Source organism: Mugil cephalus, chromosome 9, assembly GCF_022458985.1.
Source record: "Mugil cephalus isolate CIBA_MC_2020 chromosome 9, CIBA_Mcephalus_1.1, whole genome shotgun sequence".
Lineage (NCBI taxonomy): Eukaryota > Metazoa > Chordata > Actinopteri > Mugiliformes > Mugilidae > Mugil > Mugil cephalus.
Window position 1 is genome coordinate 19,780,108 of NC_061778.1, and position 20,500 is coordinate 19,800,607.

The window sequence follows — 20,500 nt, forward strand, 5'->3', positions numbered from 1 at the left end:
CCTGTCCTCTTTAGCAGCTAATTTTCTTGACTGCCTTCCTTCTCCGCTGTTGACGTGTCATGTGTAATTTGAGCACAGCCTTGGGCAGGGATTCTTCTCTTCTGTTACTTCCTTTCTGAATCGGAGCGAGCGAGGCATGCGGCAAAAGGCCAGCATCCTCCTTCGAGAGTTGCCAACGAAAGGACAGGCCATTTAAAGTGTCCCCAAATTCACTTCCCCTGCAGCGTCAGCCTGTCTGGGCCGAGCAAACTGGGTCTGCGTCTCAGCCAGCAGTCGGCTATGTTGATAAGAAGTAATAGTGTTTTTGTAACAGAAATGCCTGAACGTTTAAAAGGGACGTAAAACATGATCAGCAGCATAAAGGCAGGGCCAGAGAGGTTGAATATGACTGGATATCCCCGGTGCACTCTTTACCGGGGTTGGAGCATGAAAGATGACTGCGGCTCAGAGCTTCTGCATGAAATGACTACAAACATGTCATAGTGGAGAGTCAATAAAAGAACTACAGGGGAAAAGATGATTAAGAGATGCAAAACAATCAAAACGATGAGCAACATTACTCTAATGAGACTGAAAACAATAATCCAATAAAAAAGAAAACACGAAATGGCACAGAACAACCAACAAAGGGATGCGTTAGAATGATAAATACACAAAAAAATAAACACAAAAGGAGGAAAATGACTACACAATCATGTAAAATACCCACAGAGACAACCAGAAAGACAGTCAAAATGATGCAAGGTGATCATCAAAGCCCCTTTCACATCGGACGAAAAACACGGGTTTTATCGGCTCGGCTTCGCTGTGAACAGGAATGCTGCATCAACCCGTCAATTTACACGATGACGTTGATGTACCTGCCCGTCACATTCTGATTTTGTCACTGGACAGTCTGTAAACCGTGTCATTGTAGAAGCTCCAGGGCTGCGAGTTTTGGTCTACTCCCATAAGAGAATGATCACTGAAGGGCAGAGATTTTTGTTCATTTTTTTCAATCAAATAAATAAAATGTGTTGCTACACGATTGTTACTGGAGGAATGGATATGTGATTGTGTTTATATACAGCTTGTATAGCGATATCCCACACTTTTTTCATCGATCATGGAAGCGCACTGGCAAGATCATCAGATCCGCAAGCTGCTCTCCATCCATGGAGAAGAGGAGATTCAGTGGTAGATATCGGGCACTGTGTGTGACTCAGTGATTTATTCGAATATCAGCAGCCTATACCATGCTGTCCATTGTTTACCTCGTAGTGTACTGTACTTAAATGTGTAATAATGATGTTGTCAATCATGATGATGTATGAGAGGGAGGAAAAAACAGACACACAGCTTTCACTGTGGGAGGTCAGGATTTCTGGCGATGTGAAAGCGCACCAAAGGCGGTTGCCAACTGGATCTGAAAATCCCGTGTCAATCTGGTATTTTCAATGTGAATGGGATACAAGACACGCAAAACAATCAAAAAGGGGCACACAAAAACTTACATCAGAGTACACCCAGACTGTCCACAATGACATGCAGCTACAGACAACAACAATCAGGTGATGCAAATCAACTATAAAGTGACACAAAAAAAGAGTAAAAAAATGCAAAAAGAAACAGAAATGACCATCAAGAAACACAAACCGAACCCATTAGAAAGAGGCGTGGGAGTAACACTTCAGATCTCTCAGGCTCTTTGACCCACACACACACTAATACAAAGTTTTAAATAACTTGTATCTGCTGTCATATGTGTCTGCTGTGTTGATATTCTGTGTGTGTGTTAGTAGTGGTAATAGTGTGTCTACAGTAGGCGGGATGATTGATTTCTGTGCTGGTCTCTGCTGCAGGTCGAGGTGAGGGGTCGGAGTTGAGAGGTAGGCCCGCGAGGGAAGATGTGCAGTGGACGGCGGTCTGCACAGAGAGCAATTTCAGACAGGAGCTGCTTTCAGGAGAGCCAAGCGTGACAAATAGTTATTATCAGCTGACCTCTTTAAAACATAGTCTACTGGCCTTTGTGGAAGTGGAGGTGGGCGAGCAATCTGGGATCAAGCTGAGGGCCAGTGGAGACAGGCAGAGGGAGGAAGAGCTGCAGCTGTAATAGTGTTATTTGACTAATAAACCTCTACAACCCTGACGACATGGGGCTTTTTTTTCAGAGGATTTCTGCAAAAATAAGAATTTAAAAGCAATCTTTTTCCTTCGAAGTAATTCATTGAGAAAAGTGAGGGAACGGAGCAGACTTAATTTTCTCTCCAGTTTTCTTCGAAATAAACATTACCCTCCGGTGCAGTTTAAAGTCCGAGACATCATAAATCAGTATTACACAGAGAGATTTATTTACCATTATTAACAGAGAGTCTCTGTCCAATTTGGGATATTTGTATTCATTAGGATGACATATATTACTGGAATCCTCCTCTTTGTATTTGGGCGGCTGGTGAGAGGTGGGGATTTTCAGGTAAGTAAAACGAGTAATTATCATTTGTAATATTCTTTTTATTATTGTTTTCCACCTCTAAATAGAATAGCTACCATCTCTGAAATCGCAAATCTCGTCATCCTTCCTTCCTTTTTTTTTGCTGTACAGCCTCTATATATTAATGATTAGTGAGTAGCTTTTAGGGATTCATGCACACCGCTGGGCTCGGAGGAAACCTCATTTCGTTCCAAGCTGAAAGACTAAAACTAAAGTCTTGAATATGACTGCTCACATCTCGTAATGCAGACTAGAAAGACATACAAGAGTTGATAAACATATTTACAAACTTCAGTCTGATTCGGTGTCTACTTTGTGCTAAAAGCAATTTAATGAGGGTGTTATTAGAGCTCTCTTGCCTCTACCTTTTGCCTCGTATTAAACATACAGTTTGCTGCAGGTAGTTGGTGCTGTATGCACCCAGAGAGGGAGAGACACTGTAGGCACATTAGCACGGATAATATTCTTGCAAAAAGACACAAGATGTGAGACTGAGAAGGATTTTGCTGTTTGTAGAGAAGGTGCAAGTGATTAAGTATCACAAAATGCTGCTAGAAAAACAAGAAAATAGGGCAGGTTTAGTGCAGTTTTTCCATTCACAATTATCGATTGATTTGTTGTCGTCTTATCTAAGATCCACATACAAAAACCATGTGTACGCCACTTACCACACAAAAACGTTATAAAAGAGGCAGTGAGAATGCACGGGTTGAGGTCAAGAACAGAATGGCAGCCTCTTCACAGTCAGTCATTATCATTGATTTGTTCCTTTATTTTTCCTTTTCTTTTCATGTTATCATGTAATTGGATACACTTTGTAATGACTTGTCTCGCTTTCTGGTGTTTGATAATGATGATGGAGGTATCGGTGCTTTGAAATAGCTGTAGCCAAGGTTAATTCCTGCATCATCATCTCCTGACATCCAGCATCATGAAGACCAAGGAGAGGCTGCTGCTCCATCATATCGGGTCCTAGGTCTGCCATGCTATAGACCTACTGCAGCTCTAGTACCATAACCATAAGCTGGAGGTGGACAAGAGGAATGTTTCTGTTTTTTTGACTTGTGACCCTGTTACTGAGAAACAAGCTAATAGCGATGGGAGTGGACGATCTCACTAGGAGACCTCAGGATGTCAGGTTGGGGAACCACACATCTGGAACTAGCGTTAGCAACTCTGGAGCACCACAAGGGACTGTGCTCTCACCCTAACCTGTTCACCCTGTACACCTTGGACTTTAACTACAACACAGTCATGACATATTCAGATGTTGTTGCTCTGATGACGTTGCAATTGTGGGGTGTATCAGGGATGGACAAGAACAGGGGAACAAGAATCTGGTGAACAACTTCATCTCAGGGTGCGAAGCGAACCACCTTTGGCTCAGTACAGCTTAAACCAAGGAGATGGTCACGGATGTCTGGAGGTCCAGGCCCCACCAGCAGCCTATAACCACCATAAAGGCGATTCAGACCTACAAGCACCTGGGTCTACAGCTGGATTACAAACTGGACTGGTCGAGAAACATTTAGAACTCCAAAGAGTAGATACTGAGCAAGATAGTTATCTGATGTTTACCTTAGTAGTTGCGAGTACCCAAGAGACATGTGGGAGACATGCGGCAGTGGTGTATTTTTGTCAATAAAAATATTTGAAGGAGAGGCAGCTAGGATTTAGGAATGGCGACCCACCACTCCTAAATGAATGTAGAGGAAAGACGCCGTGGGTGTTGCGTAACTTTGTTTTCGTTCCGTTTGAGTTGCCCTTAACTATGGTTCCGGCATAATATATTCTGATGGTATTCAGGAAACGTTACGATTAATTAATTGTAGTGCTTAATACTGCGATTAATTAATTTATAAACGAAGTGTACCAAGATTACCGAAGTGAACCGAGTCCCACCTGCAGAGGTGGTATCGGTTCACTTGTTTGGTCGGCACCAGAGTCTGCTGGTTTGTATTCACACCTACCCAAAACCGAACCAAAGAAAAGGTCCATTTCAAGCGGACTAAATGAGCCTGGTGTGAATACAACCTAAGATCATTTAATATCTGTCAGAAGCTGTTGGACATGTTCTACCAGACTATTATTGCTAATGCCCTGTTCTACGCTGTGGTGTACTGGAGAGGCAGCACACTAATGTAAGGTGGTCAATAAAGGACATGCTTACTTTAAATCCTACTGGACTGGATATCTGGCTCATATATCTGCCTGCTTCTAAAACACATCTATGTCAAGTCTAAGAATTAACACTAAAAGTAATGCAAACACGCACTACCACAAATCTTCTTTCAATCCTTAGATGTTCCTTTCAAATGCTTTCAATTGCACACCCACACACACTCACACACACAAACTGAACTCTCAGGGATGTGCACAGATAGATGTTCATCCCTTCTAAACCTCACTGTTCTTCAGATGCAGCTGATAATTTGATGGCAGTTCACACATTGTGTAAAGGAATGATTCATTTATGTGCTACTTGCATAATGCATCCTAGGCTCTTGTGTATGAATTAATCTCATCTTTTTTAATTGTCTCTTCCTTGTCGGTGCTCTTTCCTTTTCAGTTTCATTTTGCACATGCTGCACAAACCCAGGTCTGTCTTTGGTCCGTCGAAGGATGCAGTTTCAACCTGTTATATGCATCCTGCTCACCTGCACAAAGCCCACTCAGTCCAAACTCTGGTGTCTGTTTTACTCACTTGTGGGACTTCTTGCCCTCTGTGCCTCCGGGGCCTGAACCGCAATCATGAGCCTGGATGATGAAGGTGTATTCCTTCTGCAGCTCACAGTCCACCAAGCCACGCGCCCTCAGCTGGCCCTCGCCAGACGTACCGTTCAGCACCACTGCCTCGAATGGAGCCTCAAGCCCATGGATGTTGAAGGCGCAGATCTCCCCTGGAGACCAGGGATAAGGGGGAGAGGGGGAGGGAGGAAAGGGTGAGAGAAAGAGACAGAAGGATGAGCTCAGTGTTGAGGACAGTCTGCCAGCTCGACTCCAGTTGAACAATATTGTGTTAGTAAATTATGATTGCGTGGAAGATTTTTAATAAAATTGTTGGCTTATCCTGACATTTACATAGTTCTATATGTTGTACCTGTACACAGGACAACTGTGAACAGTAAGGTGAAAAACCTTTTGTTACTTAAGATATACACTCACTTTCTGGTTCATTAGGTACACAGGTGAAAATGAATGCTTTCTCACAAAGGTTATTGGAGTTCACCACTTGTCTAAAATTATTGATATAGCCAAATAAACAACATCAGCCACAACATTAAAACCAGTGACAGGAGAGAAAATAGGGAAGTAAATATCACTGACCATCTTGTGACAATACAGTGCTCTGCTGGGAAACTTTTGGAGCTGGCATTCATGTGGATGTTACTTAGACATGTACCACCCGCCTAGACCAGACCAGACACCCTCACCCCATAGCAATGCCACTCTTTGATGGCAGTAGACATCCCCAGCAGGATGTAGTCTCACACTGACAAACACATAAAAACGATTCAGGAACAACTAAAAAATAAATAAATAAATAAAAAATATGTGTGAGATGATCGACAAGGGGCCCCTCCCCTCTACTGTTTTTGAGGCACAAGGGAGACCTACACAATATTAGGTATCAATATGATTGGTGTACACTACCTACGTACGTACGTAATTTTCCGACAATGAGGATTCATTACGGACACTTTACTGTGCACAGTATTAGGAAGGTGGTCATAATGTTGTGCCTGACCAGTGTATAGTCCATGATCTCAAAGTCTTGCAGTGATTCAGGGATTACATTAATTTTTATGTATTATCGATCTCTCATGTAACATGTGTCAGACCTTGTAGTCTGTGTTATGTTTAGATGCTACACGTGTGTATGTATGACAGGTGCGTGTCTACTTGTTCCTCCTCCTCTCTTCTCTTTCTTTCTTCCATTTCAGATCCCTCAGATCTCCAAAGTGTATGTATGCTGGATGACGCTCAGCTGGGATGCATTAAAAAAAAAAAAATGTATTTACGATTGAGTCACCTTGGGTAATTGCTATTGCCACTTCAGAGTTCTCAATGTAATGTAGAAAACAAGGCAACATAGGTAGAGCGCAACAGCAGAAACTCACACTGGAGCTTGATAAATAGATCAAGCCCACAAGAGCACCTCCTTACTTACTGTCTAATTGCTCTTGTGAGAAACATCAAGGACGGTCCTGCTGTTTACACACCCAGCAAGTAGAAGTTCTCAGTGGCACACCAAAAAGAAACATACGGCACAATTGAGTTACACGGGGCTCAAATAAAAGTGCGACAGCTCAAAGTCACCCTTGTGGAGAGATACAGAGGAAGGAAATCCATTTAAATTCACAGTGAGCAGCTGACAAGAGCAAAACAAAAGAGCAAGGAGACGGCTGACATTTATTAGCAGGAGCGTATTAAGAAGCGGTCCATTTGTGGAGTTGGAGAATTCTGTTTTTTATTTTTTATTTTTTTTCTGGGGTCTTGGAGAACTGACATCCCCTCAGTCTTTCTCTGGTGGGATTTCAGGAAATCACTTACCGGGCTGTGCTCACACTCTGACCTGTGACGGCTAATTGCACTGATATCACTTAAACTAACAGCAGAGACTAAATTGGATTCCCAAGCAGCTTTGTGTGTGCACATTGCTCCTGGCAAGTTCTGATAAGAGCAACTTTATTTTCTACCATTTCGCTCCCCTTTCATCCTGTTTCTGTCATAATCCCCTCCACCTCACATCACCTGCCCTCACCTTCCGCTTCCTGCTGGCGCCGGGGCTCTGAAATGACAATTTGCCCACAAATGAGCTACAGGCAAAAAATGATAAAGACGGAGAAAACGGAGGGAAAAAGGAGAACAAAAAAAAATAAATAAAAAAATGAAAAAAAAAAAAGAGTGAGAATTGAAATGGGGGTGTTGCAGTAAAGACTTCCCCCTACGTATTGCCTGAACAATGACTTTATCAGAGTTAAATGGACCCCACACTATGGAGAAGCATGGCTTCCCGGCGAGAGCGAAATCATAAAATGGCACTGAGCAAACGGTGTGAGACGGGGAGCGACAGAAGATGCAACAGTCTCGATGTGCAGCTTCCCTCAATGGTGAACCACCACAAAACAGGCAAATGGAAAAATCCATCACTGCTGGAGCGAGAAATAAATCCAATATACACAGGTGTGTGCAGAAGCTTCCCATCAGGGTGAATATGCTGATGATATGCTGATGGAGCACGCCCACCGGTGAGGCTGGGTGGCCCGACGTGCTCCTCGTGATTTAATCGTGGCTTATGGGCGAGCGGGGAGAGGGGTCAAGGTGACGGCAGGGGTGGGGGTCCCTCATTTTAGGCTCTGGCCCCGGGGAGATCTGTGACTCCTTTTTTCTCCCTTTTTATGTCCACCTATCACTTCACTCCAGCCCTGATAAGCGTTCTGCCACCCACGGAGAGGCAGAGATGGCTGGTAGAGGGAGGGAGGGAACGGGGTGGAAGTGTGGCCCCCGGCGGCAGCGGAGGAACAGATGCTGGGGCGGCTGGCACTTGGCAGAGGCAGCGTTCACAAACGCTAATTACTGTGCTAAACTGTTAGCAAAATATGTGTCTCCGTGTCACCTCGCACTTTTAAGAGGTGGATTTATGGTCAGAAGGAACTCTGTCTTCTTGAAGGGGGCCATTTAAAACTAATGGATTCAAACTAATGGATATGGATGCTGCAGTGCTATGTCTTTATTAGTTTATTTGCGGGGTAATCATCACCGTTTGGCTTTTTGGCTTAATGAATTGCTTTTAATGATCCTCCGTACTCCTTGCACGATGCCCAAAACACTTTAATCACGTTATGCTTTACACACGTAGTAAAACTCTGAAACAAACTTACTTGGCACGTTTTATTTATCCCATTCACCCCTCTAACTTTTTTTTCCCCCTGCTGCTGTGATTACCGAGTCTCCCCTTAGACATCATTACATTTTCCTCGAATCAAGCCTGAATTAATGGCCGTCTATTAGTCAGCAGAAAATGTACTCAGGACCTAAGCTGTCGCCCTGTTGGTGTCAGAAGCCGTGCAGCGCTCAATGCCTCATGGGAATCTGGCACCAGTCCACACTACACTATCCTCGAGGACACGGAGCTCATTATCAGTGAAGGCAGAGCTGTCTCACTGGCAATGGTGGCCCGTGTTTGCAGAGCTGGGGGAGTGTGACAAAATATTAGGGGCCACGGTGCCTCTGGGGCCCCAAGTTATTATCAGAGCTGACAGAGCATCGTTGATGAGCTGCCTGTAACTGAATATAAAGCCGGTCTTGCCGAAAAGGTTTCTTTTTTTTTTTTTTTTTTTTCGCACAGAAGTGCACTGATATATGCAGGGGTTGTTTCCTGAGTCAGAAGTAGAGGAGATATCAGGCGAGAAACAGGCAGGGGAAGAGGAGGAAGTGAAAGATGTAAATGCTGATGAAAGGAGGAGTTTAAGATGGGATGGGACACACGGAAAGATGGCCACTGCCTTAGGGCAGCTCTGATCTCCCTACTGGAGAGTGACCAAGGCACAGGCACGAATATACACACACATTTTCTCAAACTGTGCCAGTTCAGAAGCCCTAATTATAGTGGACACCCAATTCATCCTTCTACTGTTGGAACATACACAGAATAGACACAAAGAAAATCTGATTGCTGGGTATTCTTGACTAGGCATCCGTTTGCTGGCATCAGTTATTTTTAATATTGTCACTCACCTTTGTTCGGGAACCGACCCTATTTGCACAAGGGTTTCTGTCTACTACGAGGTTTACGCAGTTGTTACAATTTTCGTGTGCTTTTCCAATTTGGATATGACATGAAATTATCTCTCGTATTAGTCACTTCTATAACCCGCTAATTCTCCTTCTCATTTCATTCCCAAATACACAATCACCCATCCGCGGGCACTCTGTGCGGATACACACAGCCCCCTCAGCTGCGGTGCAGAGATAGACAGTCAGCCTCGTAACTGTGCAGAGGGCCGAAATTGAAAATGCCGTAATTATGCTCTTCATGAAATTAGTCAGCCGAGGAAAAAAAAAAAAAAAACACAATTGAGAAGCTGTCCATTTTGGAGATAAGGATTAATACTAATCAAGCCCACATGTTCTGACTAGAGCGCATAAAACCCAGAGTGGTGTTTGTGTATGAGTGGGTGTCAGAAGGGGGATTTTTAATTAAAGACACACTTTCTCGGCGGTGCTAGAGTAGGGAGAGGAAGGGTGGGGGCTGAGCGGCTTCGCGCGTACGACTGTTGTGGAAGATGATTTACTCGACCTCGCGGTTACTGCCCCCGCTGTCACTTTGCTTCTCACATCTCCTCTCCATTAATTACATTAAAGGCTCCTCTCACAGAGTTAATGACATCCCACTGTCTTCTAACAGAGTGAACACCCACCCTCTGTGTGCGTTAGGTGTGTCTGTGTGTGTGTCTGTGTCAGAATGAAAGGTGGAGGAACTTGTATCTCATACTATTGTCAAGGTAGCAAGATGCTGGTGTGTAACTCAAATGAAAACAGCTTGTGATGTCTGCAGAAAAAACAAAGTAACCTAATTCATGCTCCTAATTACTTAAAATCTATTTCAGTGCAGTATTGTACCATAATGGACTGATGTTAAATAATAAATGAAAAATGAAAAAATACAATCATTTGTTCACAATATGGAATATGTTAAGCTGCGAACTGTGGTGAGAAATTTTATACATACAGACCTAATCTGCCTCTTACTGTAGTAGGACGTAAAATTTTATCTCCCCTACAGGGGTACTCCAGTGTTTTAGTATTTGTCCCTCCATTAAATTGAGATAGCTGTGAGAAAAATAAAGAGATGCGACATAAACCAGTGAATGGTCATATATGGTACAGCAGAGGCCGGAACAGACTCTCTTTAAAATTATAGTGTGCAGAGTTCGACACCTGCTCATGTTTTCAAGGATCTTACAGACAGAACAAGCAGGATGTAGAGGAATCTACTACTACATCAAAAACAAGAAGACCACATTTTCTAATCTTTCTCAGTTGTTCAGTTTTCCGGTGTTATATTTTAGGTACTAAAGGCACACAAACAAATGCATATGTGCGTTTGAAAATCAACATCCCTCTTATTTATCAGTAACAAGACCACACCCAATGCCTTTGTATTTTCTGTGCTTACCTATAAAGTTGTATCTTAACCCTCTCTGTTCCTGTTTGTCTTAGTTCTCTGCTCCCACACTCCCCATCCCTCTCCTTTCTTTCCCTTCTCTTCCATCTTTCATTAGAGGAACCATTTCATTCAGCCCTTCACCTCTGTCCATTTCCCTCATGTGCTGTCTAAGAAACTTCCTTGCATTAATTAAGGTGTGATCTTCTTCACTGAATTTCCTGTATGACGTTTTGACGATTCAGCATATTCACAACTGGAAGTGTATGAGGCTTGGTTTGCCTGCTTAATACCTCCTGATAGTAATGCTGATGAGGAAGGTGAGGTTGAAGGTCAACCATTTTCTACGGTATGTGACTGCTACCTAAATGATTCTGCATTTTAACCATTAATACAGTTCTTGTCACATTAAAAAAGTGCAGTTTCCTGTCCTGTGGGACTCTCTCTGCATGTTTTAGCCTTGATCTTTGGAATTTTTATTTTGCCAGCTTGTTAGACAGGATGTCTACCATAATGTTGTGGTCATTGAGCAAAGTCAAGATCACCCTTGTGACACGTAAACAGATTTGTGGTGTGTAAAACTGATAAATACACCGATCAGGCACAACATTAAAACCTCCTAATATTGTGTTGGTCTCCCATGTGTCTCCAAAACAATTCTGCCACATCAAATAATGGACATGGGCCTTCTCAGGGTCTCCTGTGGTGTCTGGTGACAGAATTATTAGTGGGGGCTGTGGGTAATATGGGTTGAGGGGAGGAGTCTCTTCAGATCAGGCTTCTTCCGGTGCATCCAACAGATACTTGATCAGTTTGGGATCTAGTGAATTTGATGGCCATGTCAACACCTTGTGCTGGTTTACGTGTTTTCCAGCCATCAAGGAGGCAACAAGAACTGCCATTGCTATGGGGTAGTGGTGTGTGGTCTGGTCTAGGTCTGGTTGTAATGTAATGCCTGATCGGTGTAGTAGCCTTGCTTATCTTAACTTGTGTCCAAGCTTACTTGCATGAGTAATGCGTGAGTAAAAGTGAGCTGTTTTAAATCAAGTCTGTCAGAGTTTAGGGTGAATCAACATCCCTGTGCCTCTCAATCTCTACTCCCCGGGTGTTTCACTGGACCGCTGCATCCCAGGGTCCTGAAAACATCAATGCTGTTTCATCTCAGCGGCTAAAAAGGTCTGTTGGCTCTGCCAACTGTCTGCAATGCCATCTAGCCACCTCCTCCTATATGTCAATAAAGTTAATCACAAACCCCAGCAGGCGACATGTCAATTACTCCAAATTGGGTGGGAGCCAGAGCACTGTTGTGCAAGAAGCAAACTATCAATAACAAAGTGGCACCCAATGCTGCACCAGCTAATACATTACGGTAAACACAAACACCTCAATTTAATTAATTGGCTGTGAGGTGGTTACATCTACTTAGAAGCAATTTACTAGAAACGGATTGCTTTCAGTCAGTGACAGCCAAGAATAATCCAACTTCTCAACGCTGACAGAAAAACTGATCACATGCACTCTGTCCAAGTAGATTTTTCCTATTTCCTGTTGTTCTCACATTTTAAACTTCCTCGCTAGAAAACGATTAAATACAAGCATTTAATCAGGATTCACGATAATGGTTGTGTGTCATTTGTTAAGACTTCTTTCCTTGGTTGTAGAACACTTTGCAAGATATATTTATGCACAGCAAAATACGGTAAGTCCACACTTGAGTCACCAGTCAGTGGTGAATAGTCCACTGTGCACAAAGACTGGATTTAAGCCATTTACAGTAAATCTAATCCTGGATTATGTATGTTCGTCCTCCTTTTTTTTTGCCATCGTGATGCTGGATTACATTTCGATTATGTACAATTATAGCCATAGTCCAAGTCTGACACAAGTCTTTCTCTCACACAGAGGTAAGCTGAGGATATGACAGCCTCTGTGTTTTGAGCTCCAAAGTAGAGCGAGCAAAGTAAGTAACCAAGGAGCAAAAAAAAAACTAAAACTGCTAAACATTAACAAAACAGAGCCGTGGCACTCACATTAAACACAGAGAGAAATCAATAGTTTCTATTTTCCAATTCTGTTCATGGAAATGGTCTCAGGGGAGAGCATGTGTCCTTGTCTGAGCAAGGCCAGTTAGAGTTCAATGTGTTCAAATATCCGTATCAGAGTTTATGACCCCCATTAATGCCCTCGAGGATGTTCTCTCCACAGCTGAGCAACATGATGAAACAAAGACTATCACCTCGCTGACACTCTCTTTGATCATGGATAGGGTTTATTAGATCTGAGGTCAACAAAGCTGAACAAATCTAAGAACAACCGCACAGTGGAATATACAGAGTAAGTGTAAATTCGATTGTGAGCCAAGCTTTCTTCAAAGAGCAACCATAACCCAGGTCACAACCCCTTTTTAATGTGTTCTAACAAAAGGTATATCAGTATTTTAGTTTAACCTGTTTAGCCAACATCAGAGAGTGTTTCATTGAATTAGCGTTAGAGTTCGGGCCCCAAACTCGTACCAATTAAATTGTTTCATCTCATCTCATCTTCTGCTATCCCAGCTGTCATCAGGCAAGAAGCGGGGTACACCATGGACAGGTCACCAATCCATTGCAGGGCCAACACAAATACACAGTGTGGGAGACATGGTGGAAGGAAATGGGAGTACCAGGAGAAAATCCATGCAGACACAGGGAGAACGTGCAACTTCATACAGAAAGGCCCCAGTCAAATTCGAATCCAGACCTTCTTGCTGTGAGGTGTCAGTGCTAACCAATTAAACTGTGTGACACAGAAATCAGTTCCAAAATTCCACGGTTCCTGAGAATTACATTTTTAAAATCAATGGAGCTGTGTGTGGTAACGTGCTGTTATAAAGGAAGTGGGCTCTTGAATGTTTTCTTCACGTCCACAGAAAAACTCATGATGCCAGTGTTTCATGTTAACAGCAGGAAAAATGGAGTAAGACCTCATCCACAGAACGATCACTGCAAGTGTGCTTATAATAAACCTATTCATCTGGAAATACTCCCTGATGTGAAAACCATATCTAATTTTCCTTCCATTCTTTCCGCAATTAAGGCAACACCCACTGTCATCCACAGGACCTGGACACAAATTATGAAGAACCAGTTCCAATTCTCTGATGAAATTATTACCCCCAGTCCACATTATCTAGTGCCCAAACACCCCAATGCGGACGAAAAAACCTGCCATTAAGCTATTGATCATATCATTGCATACCGACAGCCATGGCATTCAGAAGCAGCTGTTCACCATCATAACTGCTGAGTGTTACAGGCGTTGCTCCAACAGCACAATGGATATGGCTCCTCTCAGTCTGCATTTGTCTGCCCATGATTCAAAAAAACCTGGACCAAGGCCAGCGTCATCGGCATAAGGTATTTATCTAGTACATTCGTGGCTAAAATCAGGAACAGCAGCAACGGCAAAGATAATGTAGATGCTGAGTTATGTCTGGATTTCTTTAAATGCTATGGAAAATTGCTGTAATCGGTCATAATAATTTTATGGGGTCATTTATGGGGAAACATAGAGGCCCCGACCAAAACACGTAATGCATTCTTATCTTGTTTAGGCTCTATTAGAGGATTTGAGAGGAAAACCAGATCACGCTAAGCCACCACAGCCGCCATATCTCTGGAGTGTTTGTAAATTGCTATCAGTTACATCAGCCTGTTTAAAAGCTCCTGCAGCCACAACATCACAAGGCAGGAACCCATCTTCTTTTTACTGGTAATGACTATGTGAGAGAGAGGAATGGATGGGCCTGACGCAGAATGTGAACGGCAACCGCCTCCAATGACACTTCTACCAAAACTGCCGGCAGTGTTTTCCTTCAGGGGAGAATGACAGAAGGAGAAAATTGGAGACAAAGGAGAGAAAAGAGGGAAGAAGGAGGACTTGAACGATGGGAGAGAGTACAGCGTTGCCGGGGCGTGTACAGTGTGCCTCAGAATAGCCGCAGAGAAAATATTGTTGTATATGTCTACGTGGTGTCCCTGGAGAAAACTTGTGGGAAATTATTTTACACTTATTCCCCACAGAACTACAACAGATACACACACAATGCTGGCAGTCAGATGAAACAGCACGGCAAAAATAAAAGGTGGGAACATCCTGACAGCGAAAGTAGAGAGATGAGCTCATCTTCTCAAGGACACTATTCAGTGCTCTCTTTAAGACTTGTGTCTTATCACAGCAAAGTGTAATGTTTAGAGCTCAAACTGTCTCTTGAATAGTCTCACGCAGGAATGCGTCTACACTCGGTACACGCCCCTCCCAGGTACTCTCAAAACAGCGTCAAGAGTTCTTTTCAAATTAGTTCTTGCACACAAGGGATTTGGAACTTTCAACAGAAGAAACGAGCTAAGAACACAGAAGATACTGTACATCAAAGAAGAGTCAAAAAATAGAATATTCCTATGTACAAACACAAAAAAACACTGGATCCTACGAATCCCACAATCCAACCAATACTTTCTTAGATCCCTGGACAGTATAGTTAGACGACAGAGATTCTCCATTTAACACTGAGAGTTCATGATGCTGGTGTTGATCACTTGAGGATCTAGTGAATTTGGAGGCCAGGTCAAGTATCAGTGGGATGATCCACAGAGGCCCCTCCAATGAACCCAAAGGACCCAAAGACCCGCACTAACAACATCCTGTTAACAGACATCACAGGACACCCTCAGAAGACCCATGTCCATTTTCTGGTGAGTCACAGCTGTTTTGGAGGCACAAGGGAGACCTACACAATATTAGGCCTCTGTATGATCAGTGAACATGACCTTTGTATATAACTTTTCGGCAATGAGTGCTACATTTAAACATCCATTATTTTCCAATACACCTGCTCAGCATTTATCATTTTTGTACTGGCTATAAATGCTCTATGGCTCTCCGAGATATGTATCAAACCACTTCTATTATACCATTCTGGAATTGGAAGGACATTTCTGCATACAATATGAGTCCCAGTATAATGCCCACGACGTAATAAAGTTCTCAGATTATGAACGATCAGTGACTATATGACGGGAGGGAACTAACAAAATTCTGTAAAACTACGGAGGAAGACTTCAACAACAGCCGTCCTTGAGCTGGCACTTTTCAGATTCCGCCCGCTTTAGAAGCTTCACTTTTAATGTTTTACCTCATAAAATCTTTTCCAAGTCATTGTACTAAGTCACCGACAGATTTTTGTTTCCCCAAACACGAGGTAATAATGCTTAGAGGGAAAATGTTTTCCAGCCTCTCATTGGAGAAAAGTTTGCGTGAGGGCAAGCTGTGAAAAATGACTCAACGTTTTCCACCCAGGTCTTCTGGCACCAGTGGGTCACCATCGCTCACTGATGCTGTTCAAATTGGGCCGGGGACTCGGGAGCGCAAGAGTGGAGCTGCCTCTGCCAAGAGTGTGTGTATGTGTGTCTATGGCGTACCAAAACAAGTGAGCAGAAAGTTAAGAGATTATGGGAGCAACAATACGCATTAAAATGCCCCATAGACTCGATTTCCTCGCTGTCTGTGTGTTTGGCCTCTTGCTGTTCCTACACCTGTTTCCTTCAAAAGTCAAAATGTGTGTGTGTGTGTGTCCCTTCTATCTCTATTCTTCGGTGTGTGTTGTCAATACTGCCTGCTACACTTGAACCTGCACGGACTGAAACAGGCAGTGATTGGCTGGCTAACACAAGCAGGAGAACAGCTCTATCCCTCCTATCATTTATTTCTCACATTTGCACTCTCATTTATTCCTGTCGGTCACCCTCTCCCATTTCTCAAATTCAGCTTCTTATTAAGTGTCTGTCATGTGCACCATTTGTCCACGCCGCTGCGTTTCTCCATTCCTTCCATTCCCTCATTTGCCCTTCATGCCTCTCTGTCCTCCTTTTGCTTAACCTTGCTACACAATTACTGTCGTCTGCTCTGATGTTGTGTATATGTATATACCTTTATGAGTTCAGTGTCTGGGTCACAACCATCTGAACACAGCTCTTCTACACAGGCTGCATTTTCTCATTTTATTTTACATAAACTTTTCAAAAACATATTGAGGCTTTGACAAAATGCTGACAGGTGGTCTCTGTAACTATTAAAATAGAAAACAACTAATTCAAAGCTGACACAACAATTTTGCCCTCTTTCACCACCAACAGCATCTCTCGAGAAACCAGGGTTCTTTCAATTAATGTTGCGAAGTGCTTTTTAATTCACATTCACTGCTCCATAGTAACAAAAAGGCTGCAGCTGGATTAAAACCCGCCTGCACATTGATGCATGTCAAAGCTGCCTGTCGTTTCTACTTCACTGCCAAATTAGTTGTCTATCACTCTCTTTCCTGTCTGTTTCCTCTCCTCTGATCCTTGGCAGCCGACCCTAGCTGGATTATTCATTGAAGGCCCATGGGACATGGAAGTCAAACTGCACCCTCCTGCAATTCAAAGCACGGGCACCGTGAGTGAAAAATGATTCAACCTGGCAACACAAAGAGGGCTTTTTCCTTTACAGCTTTTAGCTGATTTGTGATTAAAACGCTTTCTCTTGATAAATCCGGGGTTGTATTTCCTGTTGTGTCACTTTACAAGAAGGTTGACCGAACCAGGACACGGCAGATCGAAGTCTGAACAAGTGCTTACTTTGCACGCAACATATTTCTTCCAGTGGCACCGATCCCATGTGTCTAAATTAATATAATAAACATTGCAGATACTCTCTACACATTAGCGTTGGGGAAATGAATTGGATTAGTAAGCACTTTTCCACATCTATATATTAAACCGTTCAGCTTTGTTCCCCACTGCATGTGCTCAGCGAAAACAGTGATTTTTTTTAATCATTATATAGAACTAATACAGCAATTAAGATTACAATATATATGTTATTTTCTACATTGCAATGTGTGCTCATTGCCGCTTGTACTGCAATTTTGTTCTTTCATGTAATAATCATTCATTTAAGTGACAGCTTTTAAGCTTTAAGCCTTTAGTGGGCAATTAAATCCTGACGAAACAGGTTGCTTGTCGAGCCACTGTTATTCCCATAATGCAACATTATCTCAAATCAGCACAAAATTACACAGATTACACAGGTCCTGGCTGCCAGATGGACCTATGGTGATTTCAAGTTATGTTGTTTCAATCACAAAGGCTTCGTTATTGTTTCCTGTAATGACATTTTCACAACCACCTGTGATCAAGAAAACAGGACAAGGCTGAATATTGAGTGGGTGTAATTTTCTGTCCTGTACCAAGGAGAGAAGCCATTGTAACTGAAAGTAAAGGAAGTGAATTGTATTTGGCATATTCACTTAAGTAGCAAAAGCTTTCTTTTTTAAAAAAATAGTGTTAAAGTCAATGCTATATGCTGTAAAATATGTGACAGAATTGTATTGTTATAGTCCATATTGTCATGACAACATCCACAGTGTAGGCTGCAACAATGTGTGAACCTTCCAGCTAGCCACAAAAGCTAAGTGAAGACATGTGTTAGCACAACTGGAGTCCATCCAGTCAGAACAGCTGGAGTCAGTTTCACTAATTTAAAAAAAGCGTATATTCTGAAAATCACAAAAAGCATCTGCTGAAATTAACCATTATTAAAAAGAAAGAAAGAAAGAAAGAAAGAAAAACTGAGATTCCCAACTGAGAATTACTGATTTGCTTCCAGAGGGGCTGCAAAATACTCAAAAGGGATTTAGATACTGAACAATCCAGCAGTATAGTCAAACTGTCTGTAACTGGGGATAATTAACACTGTGGTGACTTTTGTTTGAAATAAATAGCCAGGATGACTGTAATAAAAACATGGGGAGCACTTGGTCACTGACTACAGCCACCATCCTAATCCTATAATGAATCAGTGTTGGTTTACATCTCTGCTCACGAGTCTCATACAGTCAAATGCAAATCAATAAATCAATAGAGATACTGTGGAAGGATTTCAAGAAATCCAGTCACACCGGATATTTAAAAATCTGACTGAGCTGCCACAGTTCTGTGAGGAAGCATGGTCCATAAGTTCTCTGTGCAGATCTGATCCAGACCTAGCAGGCCTCTTGTCATTGCTACCAAAAGTGGTACGGTCAGTTGTTCCTAGGGTCCACATCCAAAGGTCCACTTATACTATGAATGTGTTTTCTATACATACAGGAAAGATAGTTTAAGCAAACTTGTGACTTCGATGATGATCTCATTCATGACCCGGTTACACAGGACGGCTACGTAACGATGAGCACTCTACAGAGTTAATGGGAACTGAAGGATTGAGATATAATTCATGAAAGGAAACTTGCCTTGGTGATAATCTTTTTATTTAGAAATTTTTGGGACTATAGCACAACAGGGACATTATTAAAAAAAGTCACAGCGAGGCCTGATCTTTCCCCTTGGCAGCGTCATACTACAGTATATCAGAATGTAATCAATAATTGAGGGAGATCAATTAATTCTCCACTCCAGTACTTGTCACATAACACTTTTAACCTACAGCCTTTTCGCCCTGGCCTCCGCTCGTTACTTTACTCTCCATTAAAAAAAGAAAAAAGAAAAGAAAAAAGAAAAAAATGTCCTCAATCGTTCAGCCTGTCTGTCCTCCATCTCCACCGGCTCCACTCACCTGGCGAGCCTCTGCCAGCCAGCTAATTAGCTTTAGCGCTTTTACAACGATTACATTATCTTTACTGCAGCTTCTCAGTACGCCACATTAACTGCAGAATAGATGCTGTCAGCTGCTCTGGAAACAGCCATAGCTAAAGGTGAGCCACACGGCCCGAGCCCCTCAGAGTAACTACAGGTGGAGATAATGTCAAATAAAGCAGCGTTCAATGAGATCAAGCCAAGTGCTAATTGCCCACTTAATGCCATTAAATACTGTAAATGATAATTATACTGAAAGATTGTTCAGTTATTTATTGCTGTTTACAGCCATCTTTACAGGTGCTGGTACACTGATGCTCATTCATTCATTCCTGTTGCTATAGCTAAACAAAAAATAACCAAAATGGCAAAAAAGACACAGCAGTGGCTAACTTTTTTTTTTCTTTACAGTGATGTAGACTGACAAGTGCAGAAGTATAAATGTCACGCTCAGGCAGTAGGATTTAGCTTTTTTTTTAGTTCAAAAAATATAAATATTAGCATCATAAATATAGCCTTCAAGTGCACTCTCCTGGCTTAATTTGAGGATTCCCAAACTGGACTGAGGGTGTAAGAGTTACAACCATTTTTATATATAACAGTATACTTTTATGACTTTTAAATGAACCTAACCATAAAAACATTGTTAAATTTTAAAACCTCGTTGAGAATACTGTGCAGGTAACGACTGCCTAAGGACTGGAACCCATGGACATCACCAAAGAGCGGGCTGTTCTTACTGGTTTTAGAGCTCTGACTTTAATCCTATGCACACTATGTTCTATAACTGTAACATCAATATGTTCTGAAAAAAGCTGAAACACACACACACAAAAAAATAGCGCCCAAACATTTGTGCACGATACTACAGTACGTCAATCCTGGTCCCACATTCTGTTTATCGCAACAGTATGTGCTTTTCAGGAAGAAAACTAAAATTCTGTCCATTTTACCCTTTTGAAAATCTATAAAAATATCCATGATGTTTACTGGGGACACCTTTTTTCAAGTCAGGTTGATTCCTTCAAATGCCGCTCCCTGCGCGCTACCCACCCGCTGGCATATAATTACAACACTTTGGCCAAATTGGAGTATGACTGTCAGCAGTAGAAAACCACTACCTATGCACAATAAGATAGTCATTTATTGTCCTGATTCCACGGTGTAGAAAATGTCCACCTTCCCTATCATATTATTCGCCTGTTTAAA

At 42.3% G+C, this 20,500-nt stretch overlaps 1 protein-coding gene across 1 annotated transcript in view; it reads right to left on the reverse strand.

Annotated features, from left to right (window-relative positions):
• Nucleotides 1-20,500, reverse strand: part of LOC125013583 (calsyntenin-2-like) — a 255,932-nt gene that overhangs the window by 104,642 nt on the left and 130,790 nt on the right. Inside the window, exon 3 of the mRNA XM_047594375.1 lies at nucleotides 5,175-5,370. Coding sequence (XP_047450331.1) covers nucleotides 5,175-5,370 — 196 coding nt within the window. The remainder of the gene's footprint in view (nucleotides 1-5,174; nucleotides 5,371-20,500) is intronic.